The 22334-nt window shown below is 45.5% G+C and overlaps 1 protein-coding gene across 2 annotated transcripts in view; it reads right to left on the reverse strand.

The window, feature by feature from the left end:
• Window positions 1-21798, reverse strand: part of ALPK2 (alpha kinase 2) — a 101633-nt gene extending 79835 nt beyond the window's left edge. Inside the window, exons 1-3 of one of the 2 annotated variants that reach the window (XR_004953748.1) lie at window positions 21215-21798; window positions 8378-8505; window positions 5306-5423 (exon numbers count right to left, since the gene is read on the reverse strand). Coding sequence is in view for 1 of the 2 variants with exons in the window: in XM_016129164.2 (XP_015984650.2) it covers window positions 5306-5423; window positions 8378-8486 (227 nt within the window). In the remaining variant the exon portion in view is untranslated. The remainder of the gene's footprint in view (window positions 1-5305; window positions 5424-8377; window positions 8506-21214) is intronic. The other variant, XM_016129164.2, reaches the window with a different exon arrangement.
• Window positions 21799-22334: the final 536 nt, after the last annotated feature.

The following is a 22334-nucleotide window of genomic DNA, read 5'->3' on the forward strand; positions in this document are numbered from 1 at the left end:
ACACCACCAAAGTCCAAACTGGAATGTGGTGACGGATGGTGGATTCTGGCCCAGACCTACCACCCTGGGAATTAAAGGGGTTTCTTATCAGATCCTCCAGACTCATTCAAGAAACACTCCAGGCGTGGCCAGGATGCATGCCTACTGAGTTCATTCAGAAAGAACGCCACCCAGGGAGGCCGCCTGAGCCCTGTGCTGGGAACACAGAGGCCTTCGGGATGCCGGAAAGTTCTATGGGTCATCCTCAAGACTTATAACACCTACTTAAGCTCACAGGAACACGAAGTTCATAAAATGCTTTCCAACCTTGGATTAAATGCATTTTCTGTCTTAGCCAAGACATAGCGACATTCAGTCATCTTTATTTCTACCCAATGATTCCTTGATCAAACACGTTAATTACATTTCGTCTTCCAAGAGGGAAATGGTGGAGAGGGAAAATACTGCCAAACTAAGCTACTTTTTTACCTCCAAATTGTCCTATTTTAAATCAGTTCCAGTATTATAGTTCAGTGTGGGAAACATGTTCGAAGTACACAAAATAATCATTATTTATAGAATATTCTAAATTCTTCGCATGTGTAAGTTGAATCCCCAAATCAACCCTATATAGCAGGCACTATCATTATCCTCATTTTTTAGACGAGGAAACTGAGACAAGCAGATGTTAAGTGACTTGCCCAAGATGATATAGCTCTTAAGAGGTAATTCTGGGATTTAAATCCGGACAACTTGGCTTTAGATACTTGCTCTTGATGGTGGAAGGAATCTGTCCTTTGTAAGTGGAGTTGACAGTGACAATTCTACCTTTGGCAGGGTGTGTGCCTTGAGGTGTTTCTTCCAGAAATAGAGGCATAGTTAACTGATTCACCTATACGCATTGGCACAGCCTCACTCACAACCAACAACTCATGTTTTTTAGATGTTTGGCAAGGAGTCTGGGATTCCTTGGGGGATCGTGTACAGAGAGAGGCTGATGGCTGCTCCAGGGGCAAAGTCTTTGGCTGAGACAACAAGGCCTTACAAAAAACTCTCTGCCCACTACACACCAGAGTGGCTTTGGGACTGTAGCACAGTGTCCCATGGCTCCTAGGGTCTCTCTATCCACACAAACACGAGGAACATGTGAGAAGGCCAAGATTTCGCTAAAGTCACAGATTTCACCTTCTAAAAACCATCCACATAGGGTTTCAGTTACAAACACATATAACAAAACGGCTTCAACCCTCGTGTCTGGGTTATGGCTCTCCTGTTAAATATCCATTTCCTTCTTGTCTATGAGGATTCCCCCACTGATTCTGACACTTTTCAAAACCGTTCACGTAAAATTATTCTGGCTCTAACACCACTGGCATTACAAGCTGGGACAGAGTAATTCTTTCAGAGTAGTTCTAGGAACACAGCGCTTCAGAGAACAGGCAGTAAACTGATATTAACTAGTAACCAATAACTAATATTTGTCGTCTGCTTACGTGCATACTTTGCTGATCCTTTTGTCTGAATAATCTCATTTAAATGAGATTATTCATTTTATGGAAGAAGACACTGAAGCACAGAGAAGTTAATTGACTTGCTCAAGGCCACACAGCTAATAAGTGGCAGAGCCCAGAAAAAGGAAAAACGTAGCCTTTGAGGAAGGACCTGGGGGATTTCATCGTCATTAACAAACACACGAGGTTGTGGGGATACCAAATTATAGAAATCCCAGTTCCTGCCCCCCAGAGTTGACAGTATAATACGGAGAGGAGGTAATAAAGCAGAAGTCATTAACTTAATGTAACCACTGTTATTGAGCACATACTATGTGCCGGTCACTCTAGGTACTGGGGAGACAGCAGCCTTGTGATGCTTTCAGTCTGATGGGAAGACAGATGGGAAGCCAAATAAAAGAATAAAATGAAAAACAAAATAACAAAACACAACACTGGAGGAGTGCTGACTTGTTTTACAGAAGGTGATTCAGGAAGGTTGTGCTGAGGCAGTAATAACATTGAGACAGTAAATACTCCAGGGGAAAAGCAACCGTTTTCAGGGGTTCGTGAAGCCCTGGAATCTGGTTGCTTATGCTCCTCCCAGCAGGATGGGTGGGCTGGAGAATGCACCGGAAGAGTGAGAGTGTTCAGGCGAAGGGACTCGCGTGGGCACGCAGGACTGGGCCTGACACTGGTGACAGCGGCCAGCTGCTCCACCTGCCCGCCACACAGCACGTGAGCAGGAGGGACCGGAGGAGTCTGGAAATGCAGGTGTATGGGAAACACTGGAGAAGGAAAGGCCTTCTAAGCCTTAACATCCCTCCTGTTTGACCCCTCCTCCAAATGATAGTAAGAGGGATGTTCTAAAAAAATCCAAACCCTCCTACAACCTCTATGCTACCCAAAATTCCTTAACAGGTTGGGCACGGCTTTCAGGAGAAAGGTACAAACCCCTTAACTATGGCACACAAAGCCCACGGGGACCAACATGGCCTGCCATTCATCTCCAGGTCTTCTTCCTGTGCCCTGCCAGGGACTGAATGCACTGCAAGGCTGCATTCCTCCTGGCCATTGTCCCCACCAGGTTCTCTGTGAGGCCCGCCCCTAGCTGAGCCAATGCCAGGGCAGGGCTGACGAGAGAGCCCGGGAGCGGGCGGCTTCTCCCTTCCTCCTTCCCCTCCCTCCTGCCTGCCTTGTAGTCTGTGCTCTCCCAGCGGGAGATGACTGTGACTGTCAAAAGAGGCCTCCTTGCTGCAGGGGACTGTCTCTCTCTAGGTGTGGGCTCCTGGACAGATTTTTATCTGTTGCTTTGCTGCCTTTCTTTGTGTACACATCTGGCAACCTGCTTTCACTATGAGGTAGAAAACACCTATTTGCATTTCCCTCAAGTGCTCCTAGCCCCTACATCTTAAAAATATATATATATATATTTTTGTTTTGTTTTGTTTTGTTTTGTTTTGTTTTTCACTCCACTCTACAGTGCACACCATGCTGCCGTTCCTGACAGTTCCCTCCCTTGGAAGGTTTCTTGGCTTCCCATTCCTCTTGCCAGCCAAGCACACCTGACATGTGGTACCGGAAAGGTCGCCCAGCACGGAGGAATCTCCTCCAAGCGGCCTCATTCGCTCAGAGTGCACACAGTGTCACACGGGTGGGAGTGGCATGTGGAGAACGAACGCCGAGGGTGGGGGCAAAGTGTGTTGAGGGCAGAGGCGAGATGGAAGGGCCGATCGACATAGCAGCCTTGCTCTTGGCCTTGAAGAAGAATTGCAGATTAGGCTTGTTAGACCAGAAAACGCCCCTGGGAAACACAGAAACAGGAGCTTTCAAGTACCGTAAGAACACAGATTTAGTGACCCCAAAACTAAATTCACACAGATAAAGAAAAGGACTTTTCTTCGAGGGAACTATGAGCTAATCTGGTGCTTTATGGTGTATTGACAATGGCTAGACAATCTGAAGCTATTCTGATGACTCGCAGTTAACTTTAAATCCTTGAAAGGCATTTGCACAAAACACCATTCGTTTCCCTAATCAGCATGTAATGTACCGGTAGAAGTGGAACTACTTTGCAGATAAATGTTTTAGACGTGAAGCATTTTTCATCTCAGGGGATACAGTGGAATCACCAGCGCTTCAGACTGAATCAGGCCCAGGCGAAGGCCACAGAGTGGATTTTAGAAGTTCTCCAGGCAATGCTACGGGCAGCGACGGTTCAGAACTACTGAGGAAAAAAGCCAGAACTTTCAAAGATCTCCAGCACCCAGAATGCTTACTAGTAGGCAGGAAAACGCAACTGCCATGTACTGTCAAATGCCCTGCCATTATTCTTTGCATTAGGTCTGAGTCCTTTGCCCAGTAGATGGGCTACTTTTCAAACCAAGGGACCAGGAATTTGGAAAGAGTGCATTCTGTCACACTGCATCTTTGATTTTACGTGAACCAGAGCAGAGGATGAGGACTCCCCACCCCTTCCACAGCACCCGTTCCCTTTCTAAGTCTCTCTCCTCTGTGTCTTGTCTCTTCCATTTTAACCTGTTCACCTGCCCGTGGGGGTTCATCATCTCTTAACCTTTAAACGCCCTACAAACATTAGTTTTGCCTATGATCCTGGTCCTATATATGCAACAAATAACATGAATAGCAAATCTTAATTCGTAAATGGCATTTTGTCAGTAAAAGAATATGTAAGCTTCTCTTTCAGCTAAAAAGTAAGCAAAATATTTTATCTTAGGGTGAGACTAAAAGGAATCCAAAAAAAAAAAAAATGTATTAAGTGCTCACAGGGACAAAGTCAAAGGTGGGAAACATATAAAGAAGTATCGGATATAGATCCCCAAGGGCCTTAGCATCTAAACCAGGGGTTGACAAACTACGGCCTACAGGACAAATCTGGCCTCCACTTATTTCTATAAATAAAGTTTTATTGGAACACAGCCATGCTTTAAAAAAAAAAAAAAGATAATCTGATCTTTATAGAAAAAGTTTGCCAGTGCTCATCTAAATAAACTACCACTACCGGCAACAACAAAATATACATACACATATGTAGCCATCTACCCATCCATCCTTTCAACAAATATTTATGCTGCGGGCACTGTACTCATCTCCAGGAAATGGGAAACACAGAAGGTTCCTGCTCCTAGGAAGGCCCACAGTCTCCCGAATTATCCATCACTCACGAGAAATAAATACAGATCCATGAGTAACTGAAATTGCCTGTGAACCATAGAGGTGAATTCCAAGTTGCAGCGGAGTGGAGAGGAGAGAGGGGAAGGCCTTGGCGAAATCGGAAAGAAGAGGCAGGGAAAATCCAACCCGTGGATGAAGGCGCAGCAAGGGGCAGTCGGGCCGCCTCCCAGTACATCGCGGTGCGAGGGGAAGATGGCGCGATCTGTTCGCCACTCGTCCTCCTCGCGGACGTGAGGTTTCACGAGGGCGCAGGCAATGTTTGTGTCATTCACCGCTGTCCCTAGAATTAAGCAACATGCCTGCCACGCCTGGCACGCTGCTCGATAAATATTAAAGAATTCGATATTAGATGAGAGGAGATGAAATGAAAAGCTCGTTTAACGAATGAAAATGGCCAGACCACCTTGAATTAAATTCTAGACAAAGTTGTAATTCCATCGGTGGCAGCAGATTAGGAGAGCGTGATTAGCTACCAGGCAGAGCTCAGCAAAGACTCATTGCTGGATGCCTAGGCCGGCGTCCAACAACAGTAGGGCCCGGAAAGCAAACATGAGCCAATCTTTCGGCCTTACCTGTCAGTAAGCAGCATGTGACAGGATACAGGGATCTTAGGAAACAGTCCACAGGGCTCATTCACTTACCAGCACAGATGTAACACATGAATATACTGATTCTCAAAGAATTCGTAACTGGAAACGATGTCGCAGTCCTCTATCGTTTGACCATTCTTGTACCAAGCTACCTCTGGCTTGGGCTGACCTGGCGAGGCGGAAATAAGAATATTCTTATTGCATTAAGTATTTTTACAAAGGAGCATCGTAAAGCTGGGAACGCGCGTGGGTGACAAGCAACGGGGGGAGGCCGGAGGGACACATTGGGCGGAAACCCGCTCACCCGCTGATAACAACCGCGTCACCCAACACGCACGCCGTGTGCCTACCGCGGTGCCGCCTGGCAGCGGACGGGCCCGCAGAGCGAAAAACGCCGCCTGCAGCCTCAAGGTGCTATTAAGGAAAAGTACCTAAAACTTAGAAGAAAGACCAAAAAAAAAAAAAAAAATGTAGGTGGTAGCCTCTTTCAAACTACATGGCGGCAAAGGTCCGTCTAAGAATTATGAATTATCTAGGGGAACTTATTTTGTTTCATTCGATGATTACTATTAATTGAGATTTCTCGTTTTAGTGACGTTACATGGAAAGTTGTAGACTTTTATACAGGAAAGCTACGAATAATCTCAGTCTGGTAGAAAATACAACCCCATAAATTACGGTTTATTGTCCTATAGGACACTAACCAGTGTTTTACCTAACCTACCAACTTTAGCCTAACATTCCTTTATTAAATTGTCTATAAATCCCCCATGCCTCAAAAGTTCTTTGACCAGGCCTTAATACTTTCTGGTTCCCTTCTTCTTTAAAGAGTTGAGGGGAAAAAAATCTTCGAAATATTAATTTCATATCTGCCTGGGAGTCACGTTAATCTTTCTGAAAATTCGACTTCGGCAACGCTCAGGGTCGAGCGTGAGTTACGATGCAAAAGGGGGAAGAGCAGAGCGGAGGATCAAGTGCCACATCTTCCTGAGCACGAAAGAGTCTGGCATGCGGGGCCCCCAGGCTGGCGCCGTGCCCACGTGACTGACGTCCTCACACAAACTGACCTACACTTTCTCCCTCGGAAGGGGTCAACCCGATGTGACGTTAGTGGGTTAATCTGGTGAAGCCCCCAGCAATTCCATTCACACAGTGGGGCGTTTTCCCCTTGCGATGGGGCAGGAAGGTTTCCAGGGTGTCCCAAGGAGCTTCCTCATTAGCCTCCGTGTCACTGAAAAGTCACCGAGATGAGCTAAATGGACAGGAAGAAAGCCTGGCGTTCGGGAAAATACACCATTCTGAATCCATCCTGGGGACATTCTTGTGTTTTACGTCTTATCTATCATGTGATTTCTGGCAAGCAACCCCAGAGACCACTAAGAGAAGAATGTCACCTTCTCCTGAGACCCGTACCACGGACAGGACCTGAGGGTGGCAGTGCCCCTCTGCGAGTCTCACATTTGGGGTCTCCCAGCTAGACTACCTCTGTGCCAGCACCGCGAATGAGCTTGGTGGCAACTGTGGGGGTCCCTCTTTGCCTCCTCCTTCGGATAGGCGTTTGAATAATTAGTCCCCAGAGCCAGGAGCAGACAGACCTGCAGGCAAGGACATGTCCTTCTCCAGCGGCTGTGAAGCTGAGTCTCTTTCAGGCAAATGACTAAACAGCCAAACATGAGCTTCTCTGAAAAGCCATCAAGGAGGTTGCTGGTCATAATCCATTTCTGCCTGTTCTTATCAGCCGTGTGTCCCACTTCAGACAGTTTTATTCGATTTCCTCCTTAGGGAGTGTTTAATTGCTCTCTTTTTGTGTATGTGATTTTAAAAAAGAAAGTGTATGAAGTATGCAGGAGCCGGGCCTGGGGATTCTGATCTCTTAGCCTCCAGTGTTTCATTCAGAATGATCGGGGCTTCTTCATGGCTGACTGGTTTTTTTCCCTTTGAGCAGTATAGATCTGAATAATCGGAAATGAGACTTGCACGGGGAAGTGGTATCTTGTATTTGTGGGTGGTCCTCTTTTCTCCCTCCTCTTGCTGGAAACCTCCCCAGAAAAATCCTACCCGTGTTTTGAAAGCCTACCTACAGGTCATAGATTGAGAGCCACATCCAGAAAGTTTCACAAGTACCTGGCTAATGTGTGTGGGGGCCGGTAGCTGAGTTCAGGGTGTGTCCAAACACTGGGGCTTCCTGGGGAGACAGGGAAAGCTCGGTAGTGGGGTCGTGGCTGTCCCGTGAACTGAGTGACGATGGACAAGCCTGCAGAGAGGGACGGGGCTCAGCTCTAGGCTCAGAGGGGCTGAGTGCTCAGTTCTACCCTCCAGCATCCCGACCGAAGATGGGGTTTTATTACAGCTTCTGCCAAGGAAGCACCACCCCCATTTCCAAGGCTGGCTCTTCTTTGCTCTGGACTTAGAAAAAGGGATTATAGGGACAAGAGTTTTCTGTGCGCCCTCAAGACATGTTTTTTCAGGGCAGAGACATATTCCAAGAAAGAAAAGAAAACCCACAAGGTACAAGATACCACCTCCCTACCCGATTCTTTTACTTCTATTTTCTTTTAATAATAAATCCTTTTCAGCACTGGGGCTACGAATTCTGAGTCGGCGCTGGGTTATTTATTCTCCAGTCCAGGGGGAATTCCAGGCCCCTGATTTGCCTCCACCGGGCACCTCCGCCTTGGTTTTAACCTTTTCAGTGCTGACTAGCATGCCTGAAGAAGGCAAGCCGTGGGGAGACAAATTTAGCGTTTGGGGATATCCACACAAGAGTGATGGGGGAAGAGTTCAAAAAATTGTCTGAAGCGAAGTTATTCATGCCATTCCCACGTGCCACAGGAAATCAAGGGTGGACTATCTGAGAGAATGACCAGTGTGGGAGCTGACGACCCCAAAACCACAATGCGGAGTGAAGATCGCTAAAATGTGTCCAGGAAGTGACTCAAAAAAATCTTGTAGAAAAAAAAGAAAAACAAAAATCGGAGAGGATTTAGTTGCTCAATTGGTTCCTTGGAATAAACGACTCAGGTAACTTTCTCAAGTGACGTTTTAACAGTGCCCGTCTGAGTCGGGAGGGACCCGGCCCTCAGGGAGGTTTCGGAGGGTGATTGATTAGCTTAGTGACGTTACCAGCTATTATGCAGCGAAGCACGGCGTCTGACTTCTCAGGAACTTTCTGGGAAAGCAACGAGGACAAAAAGCAGAGCGTGCGCTTCTGGGGCCCTCCTGAGTCTGTCATCCTCTCATGCCACGTGAGTCTGAAAAACAGAAACCCCCGACATCACCGACTGTTCCGGGACCTCCGAGGAGTTCGCGAAACCCCACAGGCCCGGCAGTGGCCGTTAGGGCGATGCGGGTCGCGGCGCTGCAACCTTGGCTTATAAAAGGCCGAGTGGTGGCTCTCGGACGAGTGGGCAGATGGGACGTCCTCGGACAGTGTTTGTCACTTGCGCCACTGCTGACACCTTGGCCAGGTGCTTCGCTGTGGGGGTCGTTCTGTGCATTGCAGGATGCTTAACAGAATCCCTGCCTTCGACCCACTAGATGCCGGCAGCAGCCCCACCCCCGCCCCGCCCCCACCAAGTCGTGACAACCAAAACGTCTGCAGACATGGCCCATGTTCCTGCGGACGGCACCCGGAGCCCGGGGTGGCGGGAGGAACTGCACGAGCCACAGCAGGTGCCGCCTCCTCTCATTTCTCGTTCTTCCGCTCCTCGAAATCTTTTCATATTGGATTCAGAAAGTGTGTGCGCCTATTTGCCTCCCCGAAGAGGACTTGATTCAACGCAAAGGAACCTCCGGGTGGGAGGTCCTCTGAAACTGGGGCGCGGCTGCTCCTTCCGAGCACCAGGCAGGTGCCCCGGGAGGGCAGTGACAGCCAGCGTTTCCGCACAAGCACGCGTTCATGGACGCGAGTCGACGTTGCACTCCTGATCGGTGTCCAGGTGTAGATACTGCATTTCATATCTTTTAAACTACCTAAGTGGTTACTAATACCTCTTGCATCTCACAGATGAGGAAGGTGAGGCTTGGAGAGGTTCAACACCTCATTCAAGACCACACAGCTCAAGGCGCTGCCGCCCTAAGGCCACCCTTCATGGCAGGACCGGATGACGGCTCCAGCATGCGAGTCTCCCCCAGAGCTGCATCGTGCATGACTCACACAGATGTGCAGCAGCCCCTGAGACCAGCTGTGTCTGAACCCAGAGGACCCTTTCCACCCCATCCTCTGGGTACAGAGCTAGCGCCACTTGACCGAACACAGCCTTTGCGGAGCCCCAAGCTTGGAAATGACATTTCGCCCTCTCCAGAGTCTGGTCCCAGTTCTTGCAGCTCAAGAAAAGGAAAGCCCACCGCACGGTGGGACACGTTCAGCATGAGCAGGGCAGGGGCCCTTAGAAGCTGCAAGTGGTGGCTCCAGGGAAGCGGAGGGCCCTAAAACAGAAGCACGAGCTAAGCTCTAGTGGAAGGGGCGGGGCGTGCATGGCCACGGCCGCATCGCGGGAGGGGAAGCCCCTCTCCACTCCATGTGGGTGTAACAGCCTCTTAACCGTTCAGAACCAATTCCTCCCTCTTTCCTCCCACGTTTCGAGGTTGTTTCAGATACCCCGAGAGACAGCGCACCGGGGACGAGTTCCCTGACAACAGGTCAGAGTTTCACCAACATCTGAAAACCTTCCGATGAGTAGGAAGTGGGTACTCGGGGAGGGAATCAGGATGGGAGGTAAACAATGTTTGCGGTAAACAATGTTTGCCTCTGCTTATGACTGGCTAGTAATTTGCAGCACCTGATTCAAGGTGAAAATGAGAGGTTTCTTGTTCAAATATGATTAAGACACTTAAGCTAGAAACAGTGGAACGTTAAAGCAAGCACTGGAATGCTTCTGGGCACAGGCCCTGTGTGTAGGCACAGGTCGCGGGCCCAGGGAGACGCCTCCTGTGGAACATTTTGCCCACAAATGCCTGCTTGTCCTTTCCTCTGAGGCATCTTCTGCTGTATCTGAGGTCCCCACAGCATTTCCTTAACCTCAAGATGTTCTGCTTAGAAATACGTTCAGTCCTTGAAAACAAAAAAGCACTCCCAAACTGCCCCTGTGGGATGCACCCAGACTCTCTGAATATCAGGGTAAAAAACTGATATTGATAATTCAGGAGACTACACTTCCCTTCCTCAGGAAGAGCGTGTGCAGGAAGCAACTCTGCTTAGACCTGAGGTTTAACTAACCCATGTAAAGGGTAGAAAAGCTGTTAGCTGAAGAAGTTATGTGTTAGCATCAAAAAGGAAGAGAACTGGGCGTGGGACAGAGCTCGTGGGCTGGGAGGGAAGTTCAAAGAGCTGTAGGCGTGCGCGGGGAACCCTGAGCCAGAGAGGCTAAAAAGAGGATTTTAAGAAATTTTGCTCAGTGATTATGAATTGGATCCTTGTGACCTTTTTTAAATAAAAGCTTAAGTTGCTTTTCCAGTTATTTTTAGTTTCAGGGCATTATAAAAGCAACAGTGCAGAGATGGGAACACGGGGGGTCCCTGGTTCACTGGTGTTGTATTTAAAAGCATCAGAGGCTCCTCTCGGTGTAGATGGCCAATCCCTGGCGCAAAAACAGGAAGAAAATCCATCCGCAGGATGGCAAGAGGACACCTGCGTTCCAGGTTAAGTGACAAGTACTTTCGGTGGCAGAGGAATCGGAGGATTCTGATTGGCATAAAAAGGCCAGGTTTCTGACATGTACTTCTATTTACTTAGAAGTCACAGGAATGTTTAATGTAGGTTGAAAGAAGTATCTGAAGAATAATTCCAAAGGACGACTTTTATGCTACCCGTCTTGCACGAGAATGAAAATGTTTAAAGGAAACTTGGCATGGTTGAACTGTTATATGAATCAATAAATAAGCCAGAACGATTGTGGGTCTGACAGCACACAGAGGACCAAAAAAAAAAAGAGGGGCGTCATGCCGTCCTTTCGCTGCTGAGGAAATGTGGGCCCACCCTGGCCGAACACGAGCAAAAGAAGCTTTTTCTGTGAACACTAACGCGTTCATTCATCTATGTTAGAGGTCCGGGCTGGTGATAAGGTCTGGAACTGCAGATTTGATTTGAGATAAAAAGTTGGTACTTCTCAGGATTATTGAACAAATAATGTTGGTGCAGTGCCTGGCACAGAAGTAAGTGCTCAATAAATAGTAGTACTAATTGTTTGTTTGTTTGTTTGTTTTTTAAAGCACAGCTTCAAGTTGGAAACACTAGCTCATCTGACTTGTTGGCTGGCGGTGGTGCCGATATCTCCGCAATACTTCTTTTCTGTAATTCACATACAATTCACCTACTTTACAGTATACAATTCGGTGGCTTTCAGTACAGCCAGAGCCGGGCGACCGTCACCACAAAAAGAACCCTACAGCCCTTAGCTTTCACCTCCCCATCTTCCCATTCCCCTCCGCACACACACAGCTCCAAGGCGACCACTCCTCAACTTTCCGTCTCTATGGGTTTGCCTATCCTGGACGTTTCACGTAAACGGAATCATGTAATACGTGGTTCCCTGTGTCTGGCTTCTTTCTCTTAGCAGAACGTGTTCGAGGTTCGTCCGCGTGGTACCATGCGTCCGCACCCCAGTCCTTCTTATGTCCGTTCTGCAGTCCTTCTTAGAACAGCCGTTGGGGCAGAGGGCTGACTACGCTGGCACCCCACATTCCTAAGAGACGAACCCAGACGAGAAGGGTGGGGGAGGGAAGAAGCTCTCATGGCTGAAAAACTCTCCTGACCAGTAAGTATGATAAGACTGCGGGCCAAGCCCAGGCATTGTCACTTGCCAGGGACAAATCTACATCCAGCTCTGCCACTTACCTGCTTGAGGAATTGAGCCTGTTACCTCATCTGTAGGAGGTAATGATAATGTTCTAAGAATTAGAATAACGTGTGTAAATGGCCTAGGAAGAAGCTGTTACATAATTGACTTTCAAGATGAAAAGTCCTTAGACTTTAAGACTTCACTTGTTACATCAATTTCCTTTCTTGCTGTGAGTTACCACAATGACTTTTTTAAAAGCCATATACCAATAGATGTCTAAAAATCTCCCCTGCTATAACATTCACCTGTAACAGTGACTTACAAGACATGACACCTCCCACCCCCTTTCCCAGGGTCCCCTGCTGTGAATGGAGAGGGGGAAAAAGGACAAATCGAGCTGTCTAGAGCTGGGGTGCCACTGAGGACTTTATTTGCATGTCATCTATGACTCCTCCCCAGGTGACTACTTCCTGACAGTGAAGCCCCACACGTCACGACACTGACAAACACACCATTTGACTCACGGCTCAGTCACCACGGGCACGGAGCACTGCCTACCAAGCAGAGGACAGTTAAGTCGGGCTGTGGTTCATGTTTCGTGCCTCCTCCGAAGGTGAGAACCCCTGAAGACAGACTTATCGTTCTCTGCTAGAGCTGGGTAACCAATCTCGGATTGCCGATGTCGGCAGAGGGGGCTGTGGCGGGGTTCACAGACAACCTCAGAGAGAGAACACGTTCACTGGGAAGAACACGAGGCTTGCATGTTTTTGTTTTTTAACTGTGTGGTTCAGGGCAAGTCGCTTTGTTTTTCAAAAAAAAATTTTTTTATCTTTAATGATACAGATCTTAAATGCATACATTCGTGTTCTTTAAAATACATATAAAGGTAAACACTCCCATAAACATCATTCCTCTATCACAGTACTTTCCCAAGAGAAAGTGCTGTCCTTTCAGACATCTTTCTACCCATTTATTTATGTAGTCATTTAATTATATATATTATATATATAATTTTGTTGTATGTGTGGCACACATATAACACATATATATGTATATATATATATAATTTTGTTGTATGTGTGGCATTAAATTGTATGTACTTGTCATGTACTTGGCTTATCTTACGTAATAGTAAGTTTTGACCATCTTACAAGATCAAGCCAACCCATAAAGGGCTGTATCACTTTAAAAAAACTGCATGGCAAGGCAATATCGTGTTTAATCTGTCTGTTCTTGTATGGATGATGTGTACCTTGGCTGAAGATTTCTGACAAATGTGTCCAAAAAAACATTCTGACACATGCCTGCTTCGGTACATAAGTGGTTCTCTAAATACCGAGAAATGGAGTTGCTGGATAAGAGAATATTCACATATTACATGTTGATAGATGTTCCAAAACTGGCAGGGTCCTTAACAGAATAGCGGAAGGATGTGACGATGAAGGGCCCAATTTCTGCGCTCAAATCTTAGCTCTGCCACTAATCCTTTTATCTCCTGCCTTAGTTTCTTCACCTGTAAAACTAACATAGTAGCAGTAACAACTTCATTTGACTATTAGGAAAATTAAGTGGGGAAAATAATTAGGAAAATAAAGCTCTTCTGAATAGCATAGCAGGCACTATATAAATGTTAGCTGCTACCAGGAGCTTTGGGTTCAATATCAACAAAATCACAAATGTATCTTCCTCTAGAGTTGGGGGAGAACAGGTAAGAGGTTGTAGAGAATCCTTTGAACATGTAAGGCTCTCTACTGAAGCCAAGTTTTATTTTGGCTAATCTGCCCCACACAGATAGCCGGGATGTGGCCGCTGTCAGCAAGAGAGCTGCTGTCACTCGAAGGGGGCGGGGAGAGCTCTCAGCCACACGCAGATAATGGGTGACCAGCTCTTCTGGAGCAGGCAAGAAAGCCAGCTGTCCAAGTGCTTTCTCACTGGGGACAGCAGGGATTAGTTCTGATTACCTAGCCTAATCCAATGGCAGTTGGGTTCCTGAATTTGTCATCTGAGTTACTACAGATTTGGGCACCACATCCACCGCCACTTAATACCACTCCCATATTCGTGAGAGAAAAGTACCCTCCCCAGAGATGGGTTCTGGAAATTTCACAGGGCAGGAAGGAGTGGGGGCAGACCAGGCAGGGAATGACAACTAATGTGTTCCGGATGCTTTCTTAGTGTCAGTCCCTAGGCTGGGCACGTCACAGACATCATCACATTTAATCCTCTCAGGGAAAATACCAGGTTAGGTGTTCTTTCCCATTTCAAAGACATGACTTAGAAGCTTAAGGTAACTTCCTACTTCCTCGATGCCTGCGAGTGGTAGGGCCGGGACGAAGTTCAAGTACATTGGAGCTCAGCATTGTGCTCTTTCTTGAGTATGATCTTAGGGATGTGAGAGATAGAGGCAAGAAAATAAGCCCATGAAAAGACGCTAGACATCATTAGTCATTATGGAAATGCAAATTAAACCACGATAAGATAGCATTTCACACCCACTAAAATGGCTATAATAAAATATCTAAATGTGGGCAAGGATATGGCGGGTGGGGGGGGGGGGGAACCCTCCCATATGATTAGTGGAATGTAAAATGGTACAGAGACTTTGGAAAACAGTTTGGCAATTTCTTAAAAAGTTAAACCTAAATTTACCAAAAGACCCGGGATTCCACTTCTAGATACCTACCCAAGAGAAACGAAAGCATATATCCACACAAAGGCTCGCACACAAATGTTCTTATGAGTGTTATTCTTAATTACCCCAAATTGAAAATAACCTAAACATCCATTGGAAACAACCTAAACGTCCAACTAGCGAATAGACAGACAGATGGAATAGCCCTGCGGTGGATTAGCACAGAACGACAACGACAAAAAACTAGGATGGCACAACCCAGATGAACACTGCCGCTGAGCTCAGTTTTGAAAGAGGCCAGACACGAGAGACCACATCTGGTATTGCTCGATTCCATTTATACGAAATGTCTGAAAGAAGCTGTGAAAACCAGAAGTGGATTCTTGGTTGCTGGACATGGAGGCGGCAGGAAGCGCACTTATTAACAATGCATGTGCACGAGTGACCTTTCTTAGGTGATAAAAAAAAAAAATGCTCTAACACTAATATACGTTAATGGTTGTGCACCTTGATAAGTTAAGGAAAGACATTATCGAACACTTAGAAAGGACGAATTATACAACATGCGAAATATGCCTCGATTTTTAAAATAGAGGAAGGAGAAATTTAATAAGCACCTACTATAGTCACTGCATCATTTCTTGTGACTACGACAGATTGGATGTAACTTAAATGTCCATAAATAAGAATCTAGTTACAGAATATCCATATGATGAAATTTTTTAATTTTAATAGCAATGGGCATTTAAAAAGAATAAGGTGGTTCTGTATGCTCTGATATGGAATAATCTCCAAGATATATTAAGTGAAATAAACAAAGTATAGAAGAGAATGTACAGTATGCCATCACTTGTATAAGCAAAAAATATACATTCTAATATATTCAGTTATACATAATGATTCTAGAATTACACAAAAAACTGGTCACCTGGTTGCCCCCAGGCCCAGGTGTCTGAGGAAAGGAAGGGATGCTAAGTGGAAGACGGTGACTGCCTCTGCATATCCTTTTGGATATTTTTAACTTATAAATATTACCCAATCAACAAATATGATTTAACTTTTAAAAATTAATTGCAAATAACCCATGTGCCCAACAGTGTGCCTGGCTTATAGACACGGGGAAAGAACTGTGAACCCTGAGCTGTAGCTGCTACTCTGCTCTCAGGATTTGTTTTGAACCTTTTTTTTTTTTTTTAAAGGTGAGAAAGAGAGTCTTCCCCTTCTCTCCTCTACTACTTAAAATCTGTGGCAATTTCCAACTCTTTAAAGGAGGGCTGAAAAAAAATAGCTCAAGGTCAAATGAAACCTGTGAGAGTTTGGCACCTCCTCTGACGTTACAATCGAAAAATGCCCCTGAAATACAGGCAAAAATGCCCCTGACATACAGGCAGGTGGAGTGACTTTTCCCAGGTCACACAGCTTGTTAGCAGCAGAGTCTGTGATTCTTGATTCTGATTTTCTTCTCATTACGTTGACAGGATACATTCCTCGGCCTATCTTATCTTCATCTTCTCTCAGTATAAAGACAGTCAAGAGATCCCTCAGCGTATGTTTATGAAGCTATAAACGTACAGAGCATGACAAGCGTTGTAAATGAGACCAACTTCTGTGAATTAATCGGTTAGAAATCATTGTGGTTTGAGGTCGAACATAGAGGGCTGGGAGTTGTGTCCAGTCTAGGCCTGTGTCATCAGGGTCATCGTGAAACCGTTTATCCTCCACCTTTCCCAGGCTCCCTGTCTCATGCTCCCTCTTCCTGTAGCAAAAAGAGGAGCAAATCCTTTTGTAGAATGTTTATTTTAAACGGGACCAAGAAAGTGGAGTTTCCCTGTGGAATTTCAGACATCCGCCAGCACAGGGGAGGAACCGAGAAAGGTTGGGTCCCCGCATCCCACTCTCTGCCCTGTAGTGGGCAACATAAGCCTGCCCGTGGCCTAAGACTGAGCGGGGATTTATCACGCTGAACAAACCACCGCTCAGGAAGCCCGCTTGAAGAAAGTCAGCGAGGGGAACCAGGGACAAAGTGCTGTGGAGAGTGTCAGTCTTGCCCTGGTCACCTTCTACCATCATCCCTCAGCCCAGCCAGTCAGAGGGTTAGAGGAGAAAATTTTTACTTTTGCTTCCGCTTGTCTTGTTTTCTGAAGAATATTTTCTATTGTTCTATATTTAATCTTCTTTTAGTAAAGTGCGCTTTAGGGATCAGGCGCGCCGCACCCAATATAAGCACCTGTGGAGGAGGTGAGGCATATTCATGCAAAGGCAGGACTATGCTGTGGGAGAATATTTTAACTTGTCCAGGCTGGAGTTTAAAGCAGACCCATCCTAAATCTTTAATGTATGAAGCTGCCATGGCTAACCTTATGACTAAAGGAAGTGATGGTATGACTCTAGAGGCCTTTCTCCAAAATATCCCCAAACGCTATTTCACTTGGGCTCCTAACTCCTTCCGGCCCCTCTCCCACCACCGCTCACGCCAGGTGATGGGTCGGCGGGACCTTCTGCTTTGTGGAAGCTGATTGGTCTAACTTGATCCAGCATTCCTGCTCGGTGATTGGCTTATTAACCCAAGTCTAAGCCAACCAGCACATGGCTCTCTCCGGAAGTAGTTCAGGGGTGATCCAATCAGTGCAAAGCTTAGGTCTTTCACCCTGTCTTCTTCTAAGAACAAAAAGAAAGCACGAGGACCCCAGGATAGGCTGGTATTCATTTGAGACTGTGAGAAAGCCAGCCTGAGGTGGAAACCAAAGCACAGAGCAGAGTCTCCAGAAATAAAAAGAACCAGAGCCCGGGTCCTGACCAAACTCTTGGACTTTCCAGTTGTGTGAGCAATAAACTCTCGCTAATGTGTTTAAGCTAGTTTGAACTGACTTTTTATTTTTACTTTTAGAAAGCATACTATAGCATCTGTACCTTCTCCTCCCTGGCCCATGGTGCCTGAAACTCCCACCATTGGCCCTCCATTCCAGATCTCTATGTGGGACATGGCCTTCCCAAGTTACAGACAGAAATAAAGGATTTAAGGTGAGATGGCTTAATCAAAAAATGAGTCTCCTAGAAAGTACTGGAGACAACTGTAGAAAGCCTGGCCTAACCAAATGAATTTCTGACTTCCATCCTATCTCTTTCTGCCCTCTGTGTTGTATTTTGTTTTATTGTTTCCTTTACACAGGAAGACCACCTTCCATCACTACGTGTTCAAATCCCACCATTTTCCAAACCCCAGCTCAAGTATTAGCTTGTCCTTGAAGCCTCCTCTGATAGCCTCAGCTGTAAAAACAGCCCTCTCCCAAAGGACTGACTGCTCACCTCAGTGAGCCTTCTCCACAGTCAGTGTTCTCCACAGATATGCCCACCGTAGGCTATTTGCCCGTAGGGCGACTGATAGATTTATCTTTCGTGTTCTCCATAGCTCTAGCATATTGTAGCTGGGGCTTCTGCACCTCTAAGAAGTAGGCAAGTTTACTGATTTAAAAAAAAAAAAAAAACACGTGCAAATAGTTTTTCTTCAGGGATCATAGGCCAGAGAAATGACAAAAGCAATGGTTCACAGCGGTATGCTCTCTGGACCACACCATCAGCATCACCTGGAAACTTGTTAGAAATGCAAATTCTTGGCACCTTCGGAATTAGAAACTCTGGGGGCGGGACCCAGTAATCTGTATTTTAACAAGGTCTCTAGAGTCTGTTGCACTTTAAAGAGGAAGGCCTTAAACGACCTACTGAGGAAGGAAAGAGCCTGGTTGTCTGAGAACAAGATTGAAGACCAAGTGAAAATCAAGGTGAGTCGTGGAACCCTTGATGTGCTGGTAGCAGCCATCAAGGAGCTGGCCCTGGAAGGGGTAGGATGCTGTGTATTCAGAAGGGAACTATTCAGAACTATCATCTCTTCAACCTTTGTCCATCTTTTCAACCTGACATCTAAAATCTCCAGGTCATTGTGGGCCATCCCAGGTGGGTGTGCATTGGCAGAAACCTCAACAAGGGCTCTAAATGTTTTTAAATATTCTTTTCTTTAGGTCAGGCATTTATTCTTTCATTTTTGCCAGTCCTAAGATGACATAATCACTTTCTCCCAAGTTTCTTTACATTTCTGAATTTCCAGATTTCCTTTTCAGGCAGAATTAAACCCAGAATAACAGGGTTCCTTGTGAACCTGTCAATAACTCAAGTAAAAATTTATCAAGATACCCTGATATGCCCGGGCAAAAGCTGTGAGGCATCTCGGTAAAGACAAAGGCGATAATAATGGCGTTGATAAAAGTCTTGAAAGCTGTCCCATGAGCCCTGATTGTGATTCATGTCGGCTCCGTCCCACTGTGCCTGACTCACCCTCACCCCGGAACAAGGGAACACCTCGTTCTTTATGAACTTTCATCACTGACCTCAAAATTCCAGCCACTGCTCTAGAGATGACCCACTCAACTACTGTCTCTGCTCAGCCACCCAACGGCTAGTTCATTTCAGAGTATTCTCACCCTACTCACTTTACAATGCCTGTGTCTAAGCAGAAAGAGAATCAATGCAAGGCTCAACTATAATCTTTGAGGAAAAGCTGGGCTTGTACCTTAAATTTCATAATAACCACAGACATCGTCTTGTGGGCAGATTCACCTTTACCTTCCATTCCTATAGATTCACGAAAACTTGTATTTAAATATGGTACTGCTATGTACTACAAAGCATTACCAGATGATGTTGATAAATCTCTGCCTCTCTTTTTAGATAATAAATACATCATCAACCATTTTCAGACAAAAATAGTTTTCCTTATTTATTGTAGATGCATTCTAACATATAATATTTAATTTTTTTTTCCTGTTAAACACATTGTTTTCAAATACGGCATTTTCATCAAAATATCTAATTCTCTGTTATTTTTTTAATCATTGCACTAGGGCCAAAAATGCGTATTTTTATTACTTTAATGTTTATATTATGAAAGCAGTGTGAAATTTGAGTGGGGAGAGAGAGAAAGAGAGAGTGTACTTAATTAACCGAAGGAAAGAACCAGCCTTGGGGAGGAACTACTATGTGACAGATACTCTAGGCGTGATTACTCATCTAATCCCCATCAACCCTGTCAGCGTGGATGTTGCCTGCCCTTCACACATGAGAACATCGGAGTTCAGACAGGCTGAAACTCTGTGCTGTGGTCACTGCCTCTCCCCATCTCCACTCAGCTTAGGACACTCGACTTCACCGTCCTTGCGCGGGCTGATATCTACATGTAAGTACGCACGGCGCTGTTAAAAACAGATTGAATGCAGGCGAGGTGGGGGGCGCGGAGAGATCTTTGCAGGTGATGAAAATAGAATCTTCCTCAAAAGGGCAATGTCGTTGGGGAGCTAAAATACATTTAGTTTGTTTTAAATCCGGATTTCCAAGATCTGAACGTGTTTTTTGCCCATCAGTGCCCTTTGATACAGGATTTGTCAATTTGTTGATGTGGAAGGTAGCCTACAACATTTTGGGTTTCAGTTCAGAAGCTTCACAGCAAAGAAGCTCGTTCAATTTACCCTTAGCCGATACGCTGTTATAAAACATCTCTTATCACTCCTGGTTAATTAGTATTCAAAAATGAAGGCTACCTTTACTAAAAGAAAAGGTTGTAGAAGGGAAATAATTAGAGCAGAAGTAGCTTTAAATGCTGTTCTTGCTTTTATCTATTTTTAAATGATTGCCAGATGTCTGTAACTGATATCCTTAAGCAGTGGTTTTAAAGTTTGAATGTGTTCATCAAAATGTGACAGTGGTGCCATTTTATTGGTGGATTTTTTTAAGGGGGGGGGTTGACTTTTTGCCTTAAATTTTACAGAAAAATCTATGAACAACTCGAGTACAACACTGTTCCTCTAGTTAACAATACTGTATCACACACTTAAAAATTTATTAAGAGGATAGATCTCATGTTAAATGTTCTTACTACAATAAAAGAAAAGAAAGAAGACCTGTTTTAAAGACCTGATGAATGTTTGCAGCAGCCATTTTGAAATGCCTGATAGCTTTTCAGCAATTCGCATTCCTGTTGTCAGAAAGATACTGCTGTGAATAATTCAGAAAGTGGGGATTTTCGGTTATCCAGATAATCCAAGTAAAAAGGATACCTTTTGACTAAAACACTGAAATACTTCAGGCAACAGTATCTGGGGCCTGAGTTACCTAGAAAGTCCCCTCAATTTTTCATGTTACTTTGCAAAGCCTTTACAAATCACTCCTTTGAACCATCCAATATGGTTTTCCCCCCAATTGCTGAGATAGCCATGATATGAAAGAATCTTTTAAAATTATTGTCAAGCCAAAATAAATAGACATAAAAAAAATGATAATTTGCCAAAAGGATCAGAATGGACTAACACTGAAAAATGAAAATTTGGCCACTTTAAAGCCCTAAACACCCCCAATTTACCATATAGCCTCTACTTGTTTCATTTTGTTCTATTTCATAAGGAAACAATCTGCTTTGTTCCCTGCTGTAAAAACAAATGTAAACAACTACATATTTAAAGGACAGTTATTCCCTATGTAAAAACCAAAATCTAAAATACTTACTCTTCAATACTCTGTGTCCCAGAGAGGAGATAGGAGAGCTGGCTCGGCTGTGGGCTCCGCAGTCTGTGTGTGAGGCATTGATTGGATGTCCCTGTTCCTGGGACTTCAGATTCAGAGGAAGCTACAGGGCTCAGGCCCTTTTGCACGAACCGTTCAAAACATAGTTGGGGCTGCCTCCAGCAAAGCTCCTATCTTCCTAAAAGGGAAAATTCCGTGCCCAGGGAAGTGTTGGAAGAAGAGCATTTTTCCCTGCCCTTGAATGAACTAGGTCATTGCTGAAGCTGGAGAATATTTTTTAGCATCACTGTGATGAAACTTGAGGGCTGTTCCTGCAGTAGGTGTGACACTTGTTGACGCCGTGGAGGCCCTGGCACAGGAGCCTGGTGAAATGCAGCCCCGGCAGGCTGATGAAACCCAGATGAGCTGTCACTGATGTCTCGGGAGACTGAGCAGCATTGTGCAAAGTCCGTCCATATGGGACCTCGGGTTTAGCTGCTCGCCTCTTAGAAAAGCAAAGTCCTGCTGCCTGATAGAGCGATTACGGCCAGAGTAACACCAGCAGTTCTCCTACCAAGGGTATCAGGGTTCTGAAGTACACATAGGAAACCCGTGGAGCGGAGGAGGGGAGGCGAAAATAAGAGTCATAGGTTGTTCATTTAGAACCAGTATTACGGTCGTTCTCTGAAGTTCTCTGAGAAGAGCAAAAGCCACAGCGAGGCAGGATCCTCCCTCCGCCCCTCTCCTCCCCCGCAGTCATTCTCCCTCTCCCCGTTGTGACTGCAGTAATAAGAACAGACGAGAGGGAGGGCAGGAGAGACCCACCAAAGAAATACCATGGACCCTGTTCCTTCAGATTGTCAGGAATTGCTCCTGTTGGCAAAAGATCTTATAATGCGGGCATTTCTTCTACTGAATTTTGTGCAGTTCCAAGAAAGAATATAGAAAATCCAGAGGTATCATTCTTTGCCTCTCTACAAAAGTATTTTAATGCACCATACCTGGAAACTGACAGCTTAGAAAGAAACCTCTTATGAAACTCACAGAGAGAGCTAAAATTAGCAGCTCTGAGTGGGTGACTTTGAAAGGGACAAAACTGTAAATATTCCTTCTGCCCCGGGCA

Source organism: Rousettus aegyptiacus, unplaced genomic scaffold (assembly GCF_014176215.1).
Source record: "Rousettus aegyptiacus isolate mRouAeg1 unplaced genomic scaffold, mRouAeg1.p scaffold_m13_p_12, whole genome shotgun sequence".
NCBI lineage: Eukaryota > Metazoa > Chordata > Mammalia > Chiroptera > Pteropodidae > Rousettus > Rousettus aegyptiacus.